The sequence below is a fragment of the Eutrigla gurnardus genome (assembly GCF_963514095.1).
Source record: "Eutrigla gurnardus genome assembly, chromosome: 20".
NCBI lineage: Eukaryota > Metazoa > Chordata > Actinopteri > Perciformes > Triglidae > Eutrigla > Eutrigla gurnardus.
In genome coordinates this window covers 5,246,811-5,264,010 of record NC_139931.1, presented here as the reverse complement: position 1 = coordinate 5,264,010, position 17,200 = coordinate 5,246,811, and the positions used below count along the sequence as shown (strand labels likewise).

The following is a 17,200-nucleotide window of genomic DNA, read 5'->3' as shown; positions in this document are numbered from 1 at the left end:
GAATTTGCTTTCATATGTGGAGCTTGTGAGACATTTCTTTATCTGTTTTGGTCCGGCTATCATCCACATACTCTACATATATATATGTAATTATAGATTTTTTTTATACCACCCACGATGAGTCATCAAAGTCAGACAATGTCTCATCCTACACATAAAAAACAAAGAACATTTCTGTAGATTTGAAAGTAATATTTAACTCGACAGCTGTGCAGCCGAGAAGCAATACGCGTCGCGTACTGATCATATTATGTGCTTAATTAGAAGAGAACGAGCAGGAGAGTCTGTTTTAATCATACGTGAGACCTTGTTACTTCATCATGTGAATACTGATTGTTAAAATTAACGACGGCATGGCGAAGGAGCAGAGGCGTCAGCCACTCTATTCATCCGTGCCTCCAAAGCCTCCTTAGGGAGGGTCGGGGTCACGCTCCTTACAGACGGCGTCTTTGAGGGTCTTTGAGGGGCCGCATTCGTGCACGTGGAGCAGAAACGCTCGGTTTGAGTTGACTGAATGCTCATTAAGTATATAAAGTATTAAATGAGAACCTAAAAAACAGGACTAAAATATATACAACGTATATAGAGGTGAAGCCTGGCGCTGTGGGACCAGAAGAAATGAAATAGCACAACACTGCATGTCTACTGGTAAGCCAGACTAAGTGCAGTAAGAGTGGAAGTGACTCAGCAGAATAATACTAGGACCTTCAAAGTGAAGCAGCCATCATTACTCCAGTCATACACAGCTGGACTTTTCCTACTGAAATAGTCCTAAAATAACGAACATACCTCATCAATCAAGCTTCTATTGAACTGTCATTTATTGAGGCTGGTGACATCACCAGTAGGTTTTATGTTGGTATCTCACATCTATGCTGCATTGAGGGACCGCTGGTCATTCTGAACCTCACCTCTGCTCCAACCTTTCCACTACATCTCTTGGGTTAAATGAGAAAATGTCAACAAAGTGCTTTTTCCTCTGTTACATGGACACAACAAGACAGATACTAATAAGGACAGGTGGGAAGTGTTAACTGTGTCATCATGCAATCGAAAAGGTCAGAGTGGGATGGCTGGAGGGGAGAGGACGTTGCCGTGGGAGACGAGGAGGAGGGGTAAGAGTTGTAGGTGACTTGAGAAGTTAGAAACAAAATAGTAAAAAAAGTTGAGAAAAGGGGGAGGAAAGAGAGAGGGAGGAGAGTCTGAGAGTTCATGCCAGACGGAGAGTCAGTCTCGTCAGTCACGGCACGTTGAGGCTGACAGCCTGGGAAGAGTGGTGTCAGAGCATAGAGGCTAACACTTTTCTTTAACCTGCCAGACACGATAGCAACTGTCACAACATGACGGATGCACGGGAGGACGACAACATCTGCTAAAAAAAAGGGGTGTTTTAGGGTGTTTTTACACCGGCAGACCGGTCTGGATCGAAGGCAAAACATAATTCATTGATGAATTTTAGTTCTGGTCGACAACCAAGAGGAGTAAACATCAAGATACACAAACTGACAAGTTACTCGCTCCTTGTTATCATCATCAAGACCATCTGGTAATTATTATTATTAATCAGCAAATAATACATAATAAAATCCTGTGATTGGTTCTCATCAGAATCAGAGCGCATCGCCTCTAACAGGAATATGGACGCGAGTCGTTACTGAACCAAAGGTGTGAAAGCAGCCGTATCTCTGGTTCTACTTCTGTCTGAGTACTCGGCCCGGATTTCATTCAAATGCACTAAAACGTGCCTTAATAATTAATGAACTCCCATTTTGATGTAACAGGCTGGATAACAAGTCCACTTTCCTGTACAGTATGAGCATTACTTTCCTCTTTCATCACCATCCTCGAGGACCATCATTGAGAAAAATGAGTCACCCTGCCCGTCTATTCAGCTTGCAGCTGCTGCCTGCAAAGAGTTTAATAGCTGACCCGGGCGGTGTAGCTGAGGAGGAGATATTTTGGCAAAGCAAATAAGAAGTCCCAGAAAGGAAGCTAAGATAGATGCTCAGTTTCACAGCCGAATTCAATGGACATATGAATGCTTTAATGAGAAGAGACCTTCCATTCAACATTTGCTGGAACTTGAAAAAAACAACCTTTGTTTGAATTCCTGGGCTGAAACGAATGCAGCCATCAAGGTAATCGGGGACAAAAGGTTTGGTTTGTTTCCGTTCCCAAGAGACGGACAAATGAGAAAACAACAAAAAAAGTGCCTCACAAACACTTGAGGAAATATAATGGGGATGGCTGAGGATGGAGGATCCGGCACGCCGCAGCCAATTAATTCCACTTTCCTGTCAACAAAGAAGCTGAGACCCTCGCACAACGAAGCCTGACCTAATGAGCAGAGGTGAACACGTTTCCTTTGTCTTTCAAGGTGGCGCGTCGTTGTTATTGCTGGCTTCCTTCCTTCCCAGCATCGTGTCAATCTTACGGCAAGTTTACATGGTGTTTTTGAAACATTTAAGCCTATATAAATGTCTGGCGTCGCGGTTACGCCCGTGAGACGGAGCCGAGACGCTGCACCTGCACAGCACCGGAGCAGACATCAGCAAAGATTAGAACGAGAGCGGATCTGTCGTGTGAAAATCAAGGGGGAGGGGGGAGGGGGGGCTCAGCCAATGGTGGGCTGTGTTCATTCAATAACACAATACTGTTCGTAGCAGACACAGCTGGTGGAGATCTGCTCCTGATTGAACCTTTTCTAGCAGCGTTTGAAAGAATAAAAGTGAAAAGCGGAGCTGTCGGTGTCATTACTTTATATTCACGTAATAAATGTAGAAATGGTAATTAGATGATAATCTGTGTGTGGAATAAAGATGGTTTTAATAATCACTTACAGTGACCTGGACAGATGTGACATTCATATGAGTGGTTTCCACTGTATAACAGATATATACAGGGTCGCCCATGAAGTTAGAATCATTTGCAAATGTCTTGTCTTTTATAGCTCCAAACAAATGTTATGCATGAATTCATTTCACCTGGATAATCAGGACACATTATGTAATCATTGCACCTGCAGTCCAAAGTGATTACTGATGCATTTTAATAGGAATAAACAGAGGATTGTGTCTGAAAACAAAATATTCCAACTTTATGGGCACCGGTGTGCAGCTATTGGACTCATTCCTGTCCAATACTAAGACTGGAATTTAACCTGATCTCACCCTAACATTAGTTATTAACTAAGCTGCTAGGTTAATCATAAATTATAAATCCGTGACCACAGTCTGTTCCGTCTTTACGCCTGCGGAGGTTTGAGACCCACCTGGTTCTGAATGTAGGCGTGAACTCTTTCAAGCATCCCCTCACAGGTGTACTCGTAGGGCAGAAACGGCTCCACCTGCAAACACAGAGGAAGGAACAGTGAGGGCTAGTGTGTGTGTGTGTGTGTGTGTGTGTGTGTGTGTGTGTGTGTGTGTCCGCAAGAACACGCCAATGCACGTAATTACAGCCACAGAGCATCTGATAATTAATCAAAGCTGACATATTCATTAGCGTAATTGTGAGAGGTTTATATCACGCCACACATTAAAATCAATGAGCTAATATATCACAGGTGACAGCTTTGAAAACTGATTTCATTATTTTTAGTGACGACTACATCAATATGTCAAACAAGGAATTAAACTGGCAGCGGACCACAGGTCGTCCAGGACTGAAGGGCTGAGGTTTACGTGCATCCCGGGTCCTTTGGGTGCTGTGATCGGTGTCGCCGTTAAAGCCCCTCACTCCTTGTCTGACTCTTTGACGAGAAGAAATGGATTGAAATCCACTCAGGCGGAGATCAATAGCATTTCCTCGTCATTCTAGTGTTTTGACGGCGGTGTGGAGAAATGAGAGCAGTCTTTGGATCCAAGTAGGTTTCTATTACTGTAATTACTGCGTTTCTAAACCCATTGTGTTTCGCTGATATCAATACAATGAAATACATTCTGTCTGGGAACGCTCAGTGCAGAAAAGGGAATGTGTAATGAATGTCTCCCATGCCAGCTAAAACGGGATCTCATTGTTTACCATCAGGCCACGGAAGCACTCAGGCTTCTGAATTGACAAATGGTTCCTTTTAGTGTTTTGTCCCTTTTAGCACTTTCTTATTACTTCATTTCATCCCAGTTTAATGAAATGTATCTGGAAACGTATCTGGCACTTCATCAGATATTCCGCAATGCAATTTGCCTTTCGGGCATCTTTATATAATAGAAGCGAGAGAGGAAGAAACAACACTTCATGGAGGGTGATTTGAATTCAGCTGCGGAAAACATTTTCTTAAAAATGACAATGTGTAATTTATATACCTAAACTGATTGCATTGCTGGGCCACAAAAATATATATATGTATGAGCAACATTCATTATTTCATGCCATCATCGATGACAATAAAATGAAACTTTGCGAGTTTCGCTCGGAGCAACCGCGTCCAGAAAAAAAAGGCACACGAACCCAGATGGTTAAGATCGGGCAGGTGTCTCCGGCATTTTACCGCTACTTAATCAGCTGCCTCCCGCCTCATTTCCATCACGCACTGTTGCCATGGTGCCATTAAAATCTGAGGCAACAGTGTGTCAGACAGGCATGCAGCTCTTGAGCCCTCTGACGGAAGAAGGTATCCAACAAACAAACAAACCATCTAAATATATGTTGAGTAAAGAACATTATGTGCTGAGCTTTGAATGCATTTACTGCAAGTATATGTAGATGCATTCATTATATTTAAATACTGCATTAAAATATAAAAATATACTACATTGTCTAAATATTAAAAAAGCTAAATGTGTTTGCTACACAACATTCCTTTCGGTTGCTTCTCAACAGCTTTTAGCTGACGGTGCCAACAGTACAAACTACCGCCAATGTGCTGCCGGAGCTAACAGGGTTTCCCTGAGGGGCAACCGGAGGAAGGGTGCCAAGATGTGATGCTGGCGGTCGGGACGGCGTTATCAGCTGGTACCGCCGTCTGAGAGCAGTGCAGGCCAGCGGGACACGCTCACATGCACAAACGTGCACTAAAACCACATGTGGCAGGCTCGGCTACGTCAATAAAGCAAGTAGAAGCTCGGATAACAACACACACAGAGGGAAACTTCTTTGCTCATGGTGACGTTACTCTACTATAACTTTACATAGCAGATATTTGTTTGCTGCTATAGTAATGATCCGAACGGTAGATGAGAAATCTAGTAATATTGGAGAAATATGAAGCTATCAGCTTGCAGTCCGTTAGCGTAGCGTAGCGCAAAGACTGAAAATAGAGGGAAACAGCTAGCGTGACTCCGTCTGACAGTAACAAAGTCCACCTGCCGTCACCTTTAAAACTCACCAATTGATTTGTTGTATCTTGTTTGGTTAATTAGTACAAAAAAACAATTGTAACTAAACTAAAGTGACCAGTTGCTAGGCAACCAGCAGAGACAGGAAGCAGAAATAATAGAATTATAATAGAAAACAATCACAAATCAGAAATGATATGCATTTTTTTCCAAACTGGGTTTGAATTAAATATACATTTAGATAAATGAAGTCGCTTTTACTTTTTATTTAATCTTTCAACTGTGAGGTGAAACTTGCCGACTCAGCCGGCTGGGTTTTTCTTCCCCCAGGAACTACTTTTTTTAAGCACTTACCAGCATTACAACTGGTTCTGCTTCTATCAGCAGGAAAACACAAGGTCTATTTAACACACCTGACAGGTGGAGGCACAGAGAGGCTTGGCCGGCGCTCGGAGTTGTTCTGGCGACAGATTGAGCACAGCGTGATTGATTAATATGATCTGCGGCGGACAATGCTTCCTGCCTTTAAGGCTGGCCTCTGGAAGGCTACCATGTAAACCCAGGTGTGAACAGCCACCTCAATATATAGCCGCTTAACATCTCCAGCAATTAGCAGCTCAGCCAACGGAGAGACGGCCAGCTAAGCATTTTGCTGTAATGCAGGCTGGCGTGATTAAGAGGTCTATTAAAGGCTCAGCGCCTCAAAAGTGGGTCAAACCAGATGGGAAGATCAAACTATTCTAATAATGCAGCAGTGTTCTGTGCTATAGAATTATAAGACCATCCTGTTGAATGCTGAGATGGTAAACAACGATAAATGAACGTACATTGATCCTCATGATCTCACGGACGGTCGCATCGAACTCTTCAGAGTTATTGAAGTCGATGGTGATGACATGAGGCCTGCCAATGTACTGCTCTGCATATGGATGCTGAGAGGACACCTGAGGAGGAATACATGGAGTACCGTGATTCACAATCACAACAAAACTATTAGAGTCAAGATCTGCATATTTATTTCCCGGTATGTGGTAAAAGATAAGTGCATATACCTCCCTGGAGGTGGGCTTCCCTCTGAAGAAGTCGTGGTTGAGAGAGCTGTGAGGAGGATTAAACTTGGGCTGTAGGAAGACGCAGCCATTGGCTATGGCCTCCAAAGGGGCGGGACCTTCGTAGGGGAAGCCAAACCCAATGAAGAGCTTCACAAGGAAAATAAAAAAAGTAGGAGAAAATCACAAGTCTATACACGGAGTGGCTCATATCCAGGTCAACCTCTTGTATAAGACTTAACGCTACAAAAGCAGAGAAACTTTCAATAAAGAGTTTCATTGTGATCCGGCCCACCTTGGCTTTTCTGAGGAGCTGCTGCAGCTCCTGCTGAGGCAGCAGACCGTGGTTCTTGACAAAGGCCGGCACCTCTGGGGGGCGCTGCGACTCGTAGTACACCGTCCCGTGGATCTCCATGTAGCGGTGCAGAATGGCCAGGAACTTCTCCTTTCCCTTTGACACAAAACGGGCACAAAATGAGTTCAAAACCTAACAAAAGGAGACTTGTGGAGCTGGGACTACTTTTTCTGTGCACCAGATCCCTGTTGATTCGTTTTAACGTTTGACTGCCCACTTTGTGTTTGGCGATATAGTCGCCACGCCAAGACTTTTAATCATTTGACCTGCAGTTTGGACAGATTACTCAGAATATCTGATGTCTGTTATGTTTTTATTTGTTTGTTCTTGTTTTAATGTTTACTTTATACAAAGTTCCCCCTGAACCGACACACTTATGATCATTTGATTGAATTGATTCATCAGTATCACACTCAAGCACTTTTGAATTGGCAGAGGAGAAAATCCCAACAGTATCACCCTCGCCTGAACAAAAGTATTGGTTAATGGTGATCCGAGTCTGCTCTAAGTCGCTGTGACATCATTTTGCTAACTGAACTCTCCTGTACCTGTGAAGTCAGGAAGCACTTAAATCAATGTACATCTTCATGTTTTGCCCCGTTGGGACAACTTGCTTGAATCATTTCACCGACGTAAAACTGAATTAGTTTATTTCCAAAAAGGTTTTCTGGGGGAATGTTATGAATTATTCACTAATGATATGTCTTCAGGGCATAAATCATTTATAAATGTCATCCCAGTGTTATTCCTCGTTTTTTTATCTCAGGCCATTTTAATGTCTTCTAGCAACATGGAGATGAAATCACACTTTCTTCTACTTAAAGTAAGAATCTCATTCTGGGACAATTGTGACCACATTTTTTGCGTGAAAAAGAAAGTATGACAAACTTTATTACTTCTGAATCATCATCTAAATATGTGTATACTCCTGTGTCCAACATTACAGAAGAAGTTCATATTCCAGTAATAGATCCAGATGTTGGGAGATATTATATATATTTGTCTGATATTATCTGTTTTCAGAACTGGCATTCAAATAGATTTAAGACTCAATTCATGCCAACAAAACTGATGTGGAATATTCTTTTCAGGCGAAAAAAAAGACGTTTTTTTTTGGTATTTGGAGAATCAATAATGTCAGTAAAAGATCTGCACTTACGTGGAGCTGTGTGGATCCATCAATGATGCATTGTGGGATGATGAATGCAGAGCAGCACAGGTTGAGTACAGAAGTATGAAGAGGAGGGAAGTGGAGCAGAGAGATGCAGGTTCATGAGAAAAGAGAGAATATGACATGAAACATTAGTCATTATTCCCTCCCAGGACCTTTACAAGTCCCACATTCCTCATCTGAACTACAGAACCTCAAAAGGCGGAGGAAGAGACTCCCAACCAGAGGGGGATTCATTGTCTGGAGAGACCCCGACACCACCGGCTAGTACATCTGTCAGATGCACAAATGTTACACTGCAGCTCACGTTGTTGGGAGAAAAACAGGGAATGTTGTGTTGGTGGAGGAACAAAGCTGCAGTCAGTGAAGTGAACCAAACCTTGTGGGAGACTGCAGCTCACTTCAAAGTTACAGCAACAATGAGAAACGCTGCCAGTCGCTCGGAGGACAAATTTACTCTCTAAACAAAAAGCAATTGTTCCGCTACCACCAGACTCCAGGCCAGAGTCCTGGAGGAGAAACTTGTTTAGAGCAAATGTAACATCCAGTGGGTTTCTCAAAAGTTCTCCTAACTAAAAGTTGTGTTAGTGTCAAAGAACCTCATGATTCCAGCAATTATGAGATGCACTGAATTTGCCTGTCAGAGTCATGTCAGCTGCTGAGGGATCATGACTCCTGGAAAGCAGGGTTTTAAAGTTGTAATTTCACCTCATTTTGGCAAATTGTCAGATTTAAAGGTATGCTAAATTAGCAATTAGCAACCTGTTTGCAATGAATCCATACAGAAACCTTTCACTAGATTACTTTTGTAAAGGAGATGACCTAAAAACAATTCATCTTCTTTTCCCATGATTTCTAAGCGGATTTATGGATGTTTATTCATGCCTGACAGTGGATAATGGGATCACCGGGGGGCTAAGTCTCACTGAATCTAAAAGTATATCATTTGTATTGTGTGCCCATATTTGTCCAGGTTCCATTAAACTCAAATCCTCCTCATGCATTTTCTTTATCTCAGACAAACTGATCGCCCATAAAACTAAACTGCGCTCTCAAGTTTCCAGGAAAGCAGACTTTTAGAGGTTTTCTGCGTGTCCCGTCGTGCCCTTTAAATCCTGTTTGTAATCCTTCACAAAGAGAAAAGTTTCCGTGGGCGTTGTTGTGTGATACTGACCTTCCACATGCCGGCTTCTTTGCCGTACACAACAGCCATATTGTTAACCTTGTTCCGCTGAATGTTCAGCCGCTCCGTCTCGTTCAGCTCCTCCGCCACGAAACCCATGAAAGAGTTATCTGGAGTGTGGGCTGCCAAGGATAAACAATGCAATTGGCCACACAAAAAAGGTACACGTCCAATTTCACGTCACAAAAACAATGTGATGGGAACTAAAGGAGCGAGTGTGGAGATCCAGACGGCGGACGCATGCAAAGAATACAGAACAATAAGTAGAGCTGCGTCGATTCTGTTACGCTGAAATTCATGTTTTATAGTGACTAACTGTTCCGATTCATTTCTTTGCATCAGTGTGGTAAAAACAATTCCACCTCCAACTTCAACAGCTGAATAAACAACACAATGTGTTTGCATTCGCACGGATTGGTTGGTCGACGACCAGGAATGACTCTTTCCTGTAGTTTTAACCATCAGAGAGTTTTGGATGGCGGCTTTAATGTGCCAAAGCTTTCAGGATATAGGAGGCAACACAAAGAAACTTCACTCCAGCAGGGAGACGTCAAGTGGGAAGGAGAGAGAAACGGTATTCTCAGTCAAATCGTCAAACCAGAGATGAAAGCGTTCGCGGTTGTCGGCTCTGTGATAGAAGTATTGTGGAAACAGCGGGGCGGCGATCGTCGCTGAATTAAATCGGAGACGACACAAGCGGCTGGAGTTTCACCAACTTCACAAATTATGCAGCGAATGTTCTGAGTGTGTACGTTCTAGCATGTATGACTGGCCAAGCTGGTACATATAAGTATTTGTTAAATTTAGATTTAAAGGTTGAGTAGGTGATTCTATTCAGAAACACTTTCTACGTACCGATAGCAATGAATACATTAAATGTGTCAGAACTGTAAAAACCCGTCCAATCAAAAAGGTTGGGCCGGAGAAAGTAATTGGACGACCTTCCCTGTCTGTCGATGCTTACTTCCTGATCGTGCACTCTGCCGATCTCTTTGGCGTTCTGTAGGAGCGGCTTTGAACGGAGACTTTCCGGTTTGGCGATGCGTTCAAAGTCTCTTCCAAATGACCTACCTTGAAGTAGTTAATAAAGTAATGTTTGAGTCCAGCCTTACACCTAAAACAACGATCCCACTCACTTCTACACACTGAGGAACACAGCTAATCAATTCAACACTGGCGTCGGATCCTCTCTATTGACCGGAACCCAAAGCCCAGGCAAAGAGTCGGATCGGTGCACCGAGCTCTGATCCCTTTGTGGCTAGAAAAACCTGCATGTAACGGTCTGTGGATTTTATGGTCTCACGCAATCTGCTCCCGCTTCGAGTCGCAGAAACACTTCAACACGAATCGAATCATCCGAGAGGGTTCATGCAGACCGTTAAGCAGATGTCCAACCTCCGTGAAAGCAAAGAAAAACTCAGAAAAACCAAAGCCCACGTACGGAACATGGTCATGTACTGCTGGCCGTGGAGGTTCCAGTAGCCCCAGTTGGTCCGGTAGCCGTGCAGAGTGGCGTACTCCTCGTGGTTGTAAGCCGGCTCAGTACCGAAGGTGTCAATCACTCGGATGTGGCACCTGGGACAAAAGGAGAAGAAGTAGGCCGAGCTAAAATTAGATCAACGTCGTCTCCGGCTTTCAAATAGTACAGTCTCCCCCACCCCCCCTTGATTGAGTGAGACAAACACTGGGTGAGAAAAATAATTCTTGGCTTATTTCACCCAAAATAGCACCGATATATCTTTGCCAGGGAACCAGACGAATGTTTTATTTGCTCCGGCAGACGCAGCTGGTCTCCCTGCTGGCCAGATTTACAGCAGCCGTAGCCTGACGGGACATTCACAGCCGTTTATCTAACACGGAGCGTCTAAAGAGGAGCGCAATTCATACGTTTTTGAAGAAAATCAAGATGGTTGAGGCTAATGAGCCAGTCGGGGCTCTGCGGCGTCCAGCATGTCGTCTGCAACAGGACTTTAAATGGTCTGGCCTAATGACTGCAGCTCACTTTTGCTGCTGGAATTAATAATGTTACATGGATGCTGGATTTCCTCCCTGAACGAGCACAAGCCCCATTTTTCCCCATGAAAAAAGCCTCAAGGTGAGACGACGGAGGCTTAAATCACAGCCTTGTTTCACAGCCACCACGGGGCCCCCTGCTGGCAGAGATCATAACACAGCCTGGACAAGCCTGGGATAATTTAATTAATTAAAGTCAAACACCTTAAAAAGAGGCTAAACTCTGGAAGATATTTCAACACTTAAAATATGTCGCGTTCATATCCTCCCTGATCAAACACCAACAGAGAAGCCAGGGAGGAACAGAGGAGACCAGAATGCATTTAGTTTCCAACGAAGGAAGAAGACAAGCACTTCATCAGCAGTGAATATTAACACCGGGAAGTCAAAAATCAATTGATGTAATCCAATCTGAGATCAATAACCTGCCTCCCCAATCAGCGTCAGGGCCGTAGAGGAAATTAAAGGATAGGTCTTCCACTCTGCTGAGGAGTGTTAGTCGATCAGCTCACCTTGGACTGACGCTGATTGGAATCAGCGGAGGTTTTTTTTTTTTTACTGCTGCCCTGCCAGGAATCATCTCGGAGAACTTAAAGTGTGAGACGTGTCATATAAATGATTTAGCACCCCTAAAATCTGTTTTTTGTTTGGATAAAAATAGAGGATTTGCTTTTATTCTCCGCTCCAGTGCTGCTCAGCCAGAACTGAAGGCCAAACACTGAATGCACAGAAGCTTGTGCATTATTAGTTTGAGCATTCAAAACGACACAAACAACTTTATATTGTCGTACATAATGATGCCCTTGCTTTAAGGCCAGTTCATTAAGCAGACTCCAACTTCCCTTCCTCACATATAAAAGAGAGTTTGTGATGAAGGCAGCACCTGGTTGATTGATCACCGTGTAGAGAGGCCAGATTACATCCCCCTAAAGGAGGATTCTTGCTGACGCACTGTGACGTTAGCCGCCCGATGTCTACCAGTCTGCAACACCGGCCAGTCGATAAGCCGATGGTCGGGTATTTCATCAGAAAGGCAATTACTGGTAACAAAAACTAATACAACAAAGGAAAACAAAGAGAGAGAAAGAGCAAAAAAAAAGACTGACTTGTTCCTCCTCAGTGACAGACCCATGTGCTGCTTCATTTGCTGCAGGCCGTGATAGTCGGTGTAGATGAGGTCAAAGGGCAGCGGGCCTGTCAGAGGGCAGCTTCCTCTTCCTGGAGGGACGCCCAAAAACCTGCAGACAGTTCAGAGGCCGTTTTAGCGCTGAATAGGATACAACAGCAAACACTTTAATCAAACAGAGGTGATGCAGACAAAAAACAACATATAAATCAACTAAAATAATCTGGTTTTATAAATCAGAACATCGTGGCGAAGGTATTTCTTCATCCACGTATCTGAAAGAAACTTCCAGACAGCTGCAGCTACTATCTATGGACTTCTTATACTGCACTGTAATTTCTATTCCTTAATAATCTTGTTTTTAATGTTATTTAATTGGCTTGTTTTAATGTTTTTCCTCCAGTGCTTTTCATGTTTTATGTAAAGCACTTTGAATTGCCCTGTTGTTGAAAGGTGCTATACAAATAAAATCGCCTTGCCTCGTCATTTGTACGACAACAAGTGTTTAGCGTGGGTTCTTTATAACGAGAGCTGAATTTTAAAACAGCTGTTCTGTACCGTTTCTCTGAACATGTATGTGTTTGGTGTTTGAAGACGGGAAGAATGAAAGAGCCCGGTTTGGTTTGTGAAGCACGTCAGTGTTCTCAGAGAGACGGCTTTAACCACACGTCGTCTCCGACAGAAGCAAAGGGATGGTTGCTTTCAAGCGCCATTTGCGTGGAAACCGCCTTTGTTACGATGTCATCCGAGCACTTACCTTACAAACGTCAGCTTCTAGAGCACCACAATAACATTTATTTTCATTTTGAACCACCATCAGGTCAACATTTCAGTCTGTCCAATACTTTGGTTGATAACATACTCATGGTATTCCCATCAGCCTCAGCTGTACTTTGTGTTCAGTGCTAATTAGCGAGTGCTAGCATGCTAATACGCTAAAATGACCCAGTGATCATGGTTAACATTTCAGCTGCTTTACATCAACATGCTATGCTCGTCCAATCATCCCATACTTCCTGTACCATGAAATCTAAATATATTTTACTCAGTCGTCAGCAGCAACGGTGAGATTTCAGACGGTTCGGTTTGCATCATCGCTGACTCAGCAGTCATTTTTTTTGCATCTTTAAAATGTGAAGCATTGCATAATGGGAAATTATTCCACCTGCTGTTGGTGATACTTTTTCTGTTTGTTGCAAAAGTGGAATAAAATGTGGACACTCAAATCAAATTGCAGTGAATGTATTGCATTATAATGTAATAAGGGTGATTTTGGAGGCAGCATGCTGGTGTAAGAATAGCCGTTTTCTTATTTTTTTTGTGTTTTTCACACAATGTGTTCATGCATATTTATTACGGGTTAGTCGCAGGGTTAGAAAACTTTGTGAAATTGCAAGTCACTGTTGTATAGATGTAATTCCCCCCCTCGTTACTTCTCTCCTCCGTGCAGGAAACCAGACGGGCTTGATCAGTCGAGCACCTGCTGCCAGAAGAAATAAAGCAGGAATAAAAAATAAAAAAACCCTAGACGACGGCAGTTTCAAAAGAAGCCTGATGTTACCAGAAGACGGGAGATACAAATGTGTTGTCCGCTATGACAAAGTACATCGCGGCGTCGGAGAGAATTCTGCTTTCAGTTGGGATCAAGGTGGCACCGTGTTTGAGAATAAAATCAATCAAGTGTGTCTGTTTTCATTATAAGAGCAAGTGTTCAGCCGTTGAAAAGGAGAGTAAGTGGATGTACGGATCCGTAAACTACCTGTGTAGTGTGCAGTTTAATGGATGTCAAGAGAATGTGACATGAAGCCCTTTAAAACACATTATACAAGCATAATAGAGCCCTTTGGGAGCACAACACACACAAACACACATTTGTACCACAATAATGTACCTGTGAGGACATGATAGGCATTAAAGTGGCTACCAAACCACATGCTGCCATTAGATAAAGAATGGATGTAAATCTGTAAAAAAGATAACCTTCAGTTATCAAAGGTGTTGAATAGGCTTCTGTTTATGTTTCATATTTCAAAAGAAAGCAAAGCAATGAACGTATCTCTGTAACACATAGAGATGATCAATCTTGCAGGAAGCAGCGAAGAGAAGGAACATGTTCAAGCTTTTAAATCTTGTCAAACTGCATCCACTTCAAGAAAGTTTTTGCAAAAGGTAGTTGGAGACCTTTGACCTCATACTCCTTCTTTCTCTCGCTACATGGATGAGAAACACACACACACACAGACACACACACCTACAAAACAAGAGCCTATCGATCTTTCTTTAGACAGTGAACATATTCCCGTCTGGACTGCAGCCTTGTGAAAACACACACAGCGGCCGCTTCCCCGGCAGCAGGCGAGATAATGAGCAGGAGAGCATCGGCCGACGAGGCTTTAAGCTGCGGTTTCATCAGTCAAAGGTACACACCCGGGCACGCCGGTGCTTACACAAACAAAACACGCTCGTCACTTAAGCTGTGTGTCTGTTCCCCATTACGCAGCCAGGTGGAGGCGATGCGGTCTAGCTGCCAGGTGATTACCACAGGAAGACTTTCATGCAGCCAACCAACTTTTCTACGTTGATCACTAAGTTCGTTACTACGACTGCATATTGGGGACATATTAGTTGCAGCTTCAGAGATTTCTTGCTTTCAGTTGGGATCAAGGTAGCATTGTGTTTGAGAGAAGAAAGAGTAAGAAAACAGTAGAGCAACAAGAAAAAATAAGTGCATGTCCGAGTGCAGCTGAATGGATGTCAAGATAATGTGACATGAGGCCCTTTTGTCAAAACTTTTATAAAAGGTAGCGTGAAAGAGTTCTTTGGGACCACAACACCGACAAAAACACACATTTGCACTACGATTATGTACTAAAGTGGTGGAAACACACACACACACACACACACACCCCCAAACTGCCAAAGATGCTTTTTGTGACCAATTCAAACGCACAAGATTGTGGATTCTTTCCATCACATACGGTTTTGTCTGTAGTATAAATCATATGCGTGTGTGTGTGTGTGTGTGTGTGTGTGTGTGTGTGTGTGTGTGTGTGAGGGGGGGCAATTTAAGTCTGAATTATGGCCTTTATGGCCTCTCAGAGTTTAATGCGGGAGCAGATGTATTACAGTGACTGTACGTGACTCCGCTCCTCACAGATCCACTGAAGCTGCTGCAGTTCTGAGCTTTAATTGGATATATGCAAATCCGGGGAAACTTTAAGGGAAGAGTAAAGGGATTAAAGTGCATTAAGAAGCCAGGAGTGTGGAAAAGGGAGCACACACACACACACACACACACACACACACACACACACACACACACACACACACACACACACACACACACACACACACACACACACACACACACACACACACACACACACACACACACACACACACACACACACACACACACACACACACACACACACACACACACAGGCACAAACAACTCCATCCCTCTTTATCTCCTTCACAGCTGCACACGCAGCCCGGCATTATTTAATCATTTTATTATCATCAACAAATCTCAGGATGGATCCTTCTAACAATTACCGTCTGTGTAGCCAAACCGTGATGCAGCGTTTGCCTCCGTGATTTACGGCTCCACTGACGTCCAAAACGATTAAAAACACATAAAAAAAAAAAAGAGCCACACCGTCTCATATTTGTGAAACTTTGCTTTGCCGCGATAAACACAGCGGATGTAGTTTATTCCTCTCAGCAGCGTTAACACGTCCAAGAGCTCAGCTTAGTGTCGACGTGACACTGAATATTAAAAACGCAATTACAGTGTTGTTTCAGGAGACATCACACCGTGTCCAACTTTATGTTCCTAAATGTGTTTTTAACAGGTTTTTGGATGACACCGGAGACGGTACTTAGGAATCAGCCGCATCAGGCAGCTTCCGACTGCACAGACGGAAATTGTGAGTAAGATAAATTATTTTTATTCAAATAGTATGAAAGCGAGCTCTGCAGGAAAATAAAAAAGATCTCTTTTAATATAATGTCTAATGACCTGCTCAGACTTCAGACGGGAGCATTAAGTTGAGATGGATTGCAAGAGAGAACGATGGAGAAAAAGGTGCAAGACATCAATTTCCTGACATCATTCGACAACCATCGGGCACAATTTCTCTGTTTCACAGCTGGCCACTGGCACCATGGCAACCCACTAGTTTTGGGGGGAATGGAGAGAGCCAGAGACACAACACACACACACACACACACACACACACTTCACTGCATTGCAGGGCGGATGTGTCCAACAGTGAGGGGAATCGGCAGATTAACAGGTAGGTATGAGGGTTGAGGCTGGGGGGGTTCAGCTGGTTTACAGAGGGCTGCAGGGCGGCTGGGGGTGTGTGTGTGTGTCTGTGTGTGTGTGTGTGTATGTATGTGTGTGTGTGTGTGTGTGTGTGTGTGTGTGTGAAGGGAATGGAGCATGGCATGCTAATCGACCACTCGAGACCGCAGAATAACACACGAGAGACTCAGATGTTGACGCTGTTGTGATCAGATGCAGCTGATGTGTCACTTTGATGTGCAGTATCTGGCTACCATTCAGCCCCCCGGAAACGGTTGCTATGACAGCACACACAAGCACTCTTACTTCATATATTGCACTGTGTTAATGTAAATACAGAAAGGTGCATTACTTTCTGCTTTTTATTATTATATGAAAAAGGAAAACTAGGAATATCTGCATTCATGTGAAAAAGAATATCAATAAAATAAACATCTGGGGTGAATCCAGATTTGTTTTGTTGTGCTTTTTCTACTTATTAAGAGGGACTTAAGTGCAAAATCAGCAGCTCATCATTTAAAAAAAGATTTAACAAATCTGTAAAAAAAAAAGAAAAAAACAGAACTTTAAAGGTAAGATATATTAAGTAACGCTCAGTTAGTTAAATGCTTTAATAAAGACCTGCTATAAATACGACATGCTCTATAATGATTGAAATGAAGGAGTATCACACCAACTCTGCACTGCTGACCTCATTTCCTCACCATGCAACACTGTG

The 17,200-nt window shown here is 43.2% G+C and overlaps 1 protein-coding gene across 1 annotated transcript in view; it reads right to left on the bottom strand.

Annotated features, from left to right (window-relative positions):
- Positions 1-17,200, bottom strand: part of mgat5b (alpha-1,6-mannosylglycoprotein 6-beta-N-acetylglucosaminyltransferase B) — a 43,950-nt gene that overhangs the window by 2,662 nt on the left and 24,088 nt on the right. The window contains exons 9-15 of the mRNA XM_084037172.1: positions 12,151-12,282; positions 10,473-10,606; positions 9,023-9,153; positions 6,618-6,782; positions 6,326-6,472; positions 6,101-6,217; positions 3,272-3,346 (exon numbers count right to left, since the gene is read on the bottom strand). Coding sequence (XP_083893298.1) covers positions 3,272-3,346; positions 6,101-6,217; positions 6,326-6,472; positions 6,618-6,782; positions 9,023-9,153; positions 10,473-10,606; positions 12,151-12,282 — 901 coding nt within the window. The remainder of the gene's footprint in view (positions 1-3,271; positions 3,347-6,100; positions 6,218-6,325; positions 6,473-6,617; positions 6,783-9,022; positions 9,154-10,472; positions 10,607-12,150; positions 12,283-17,200) is intronic.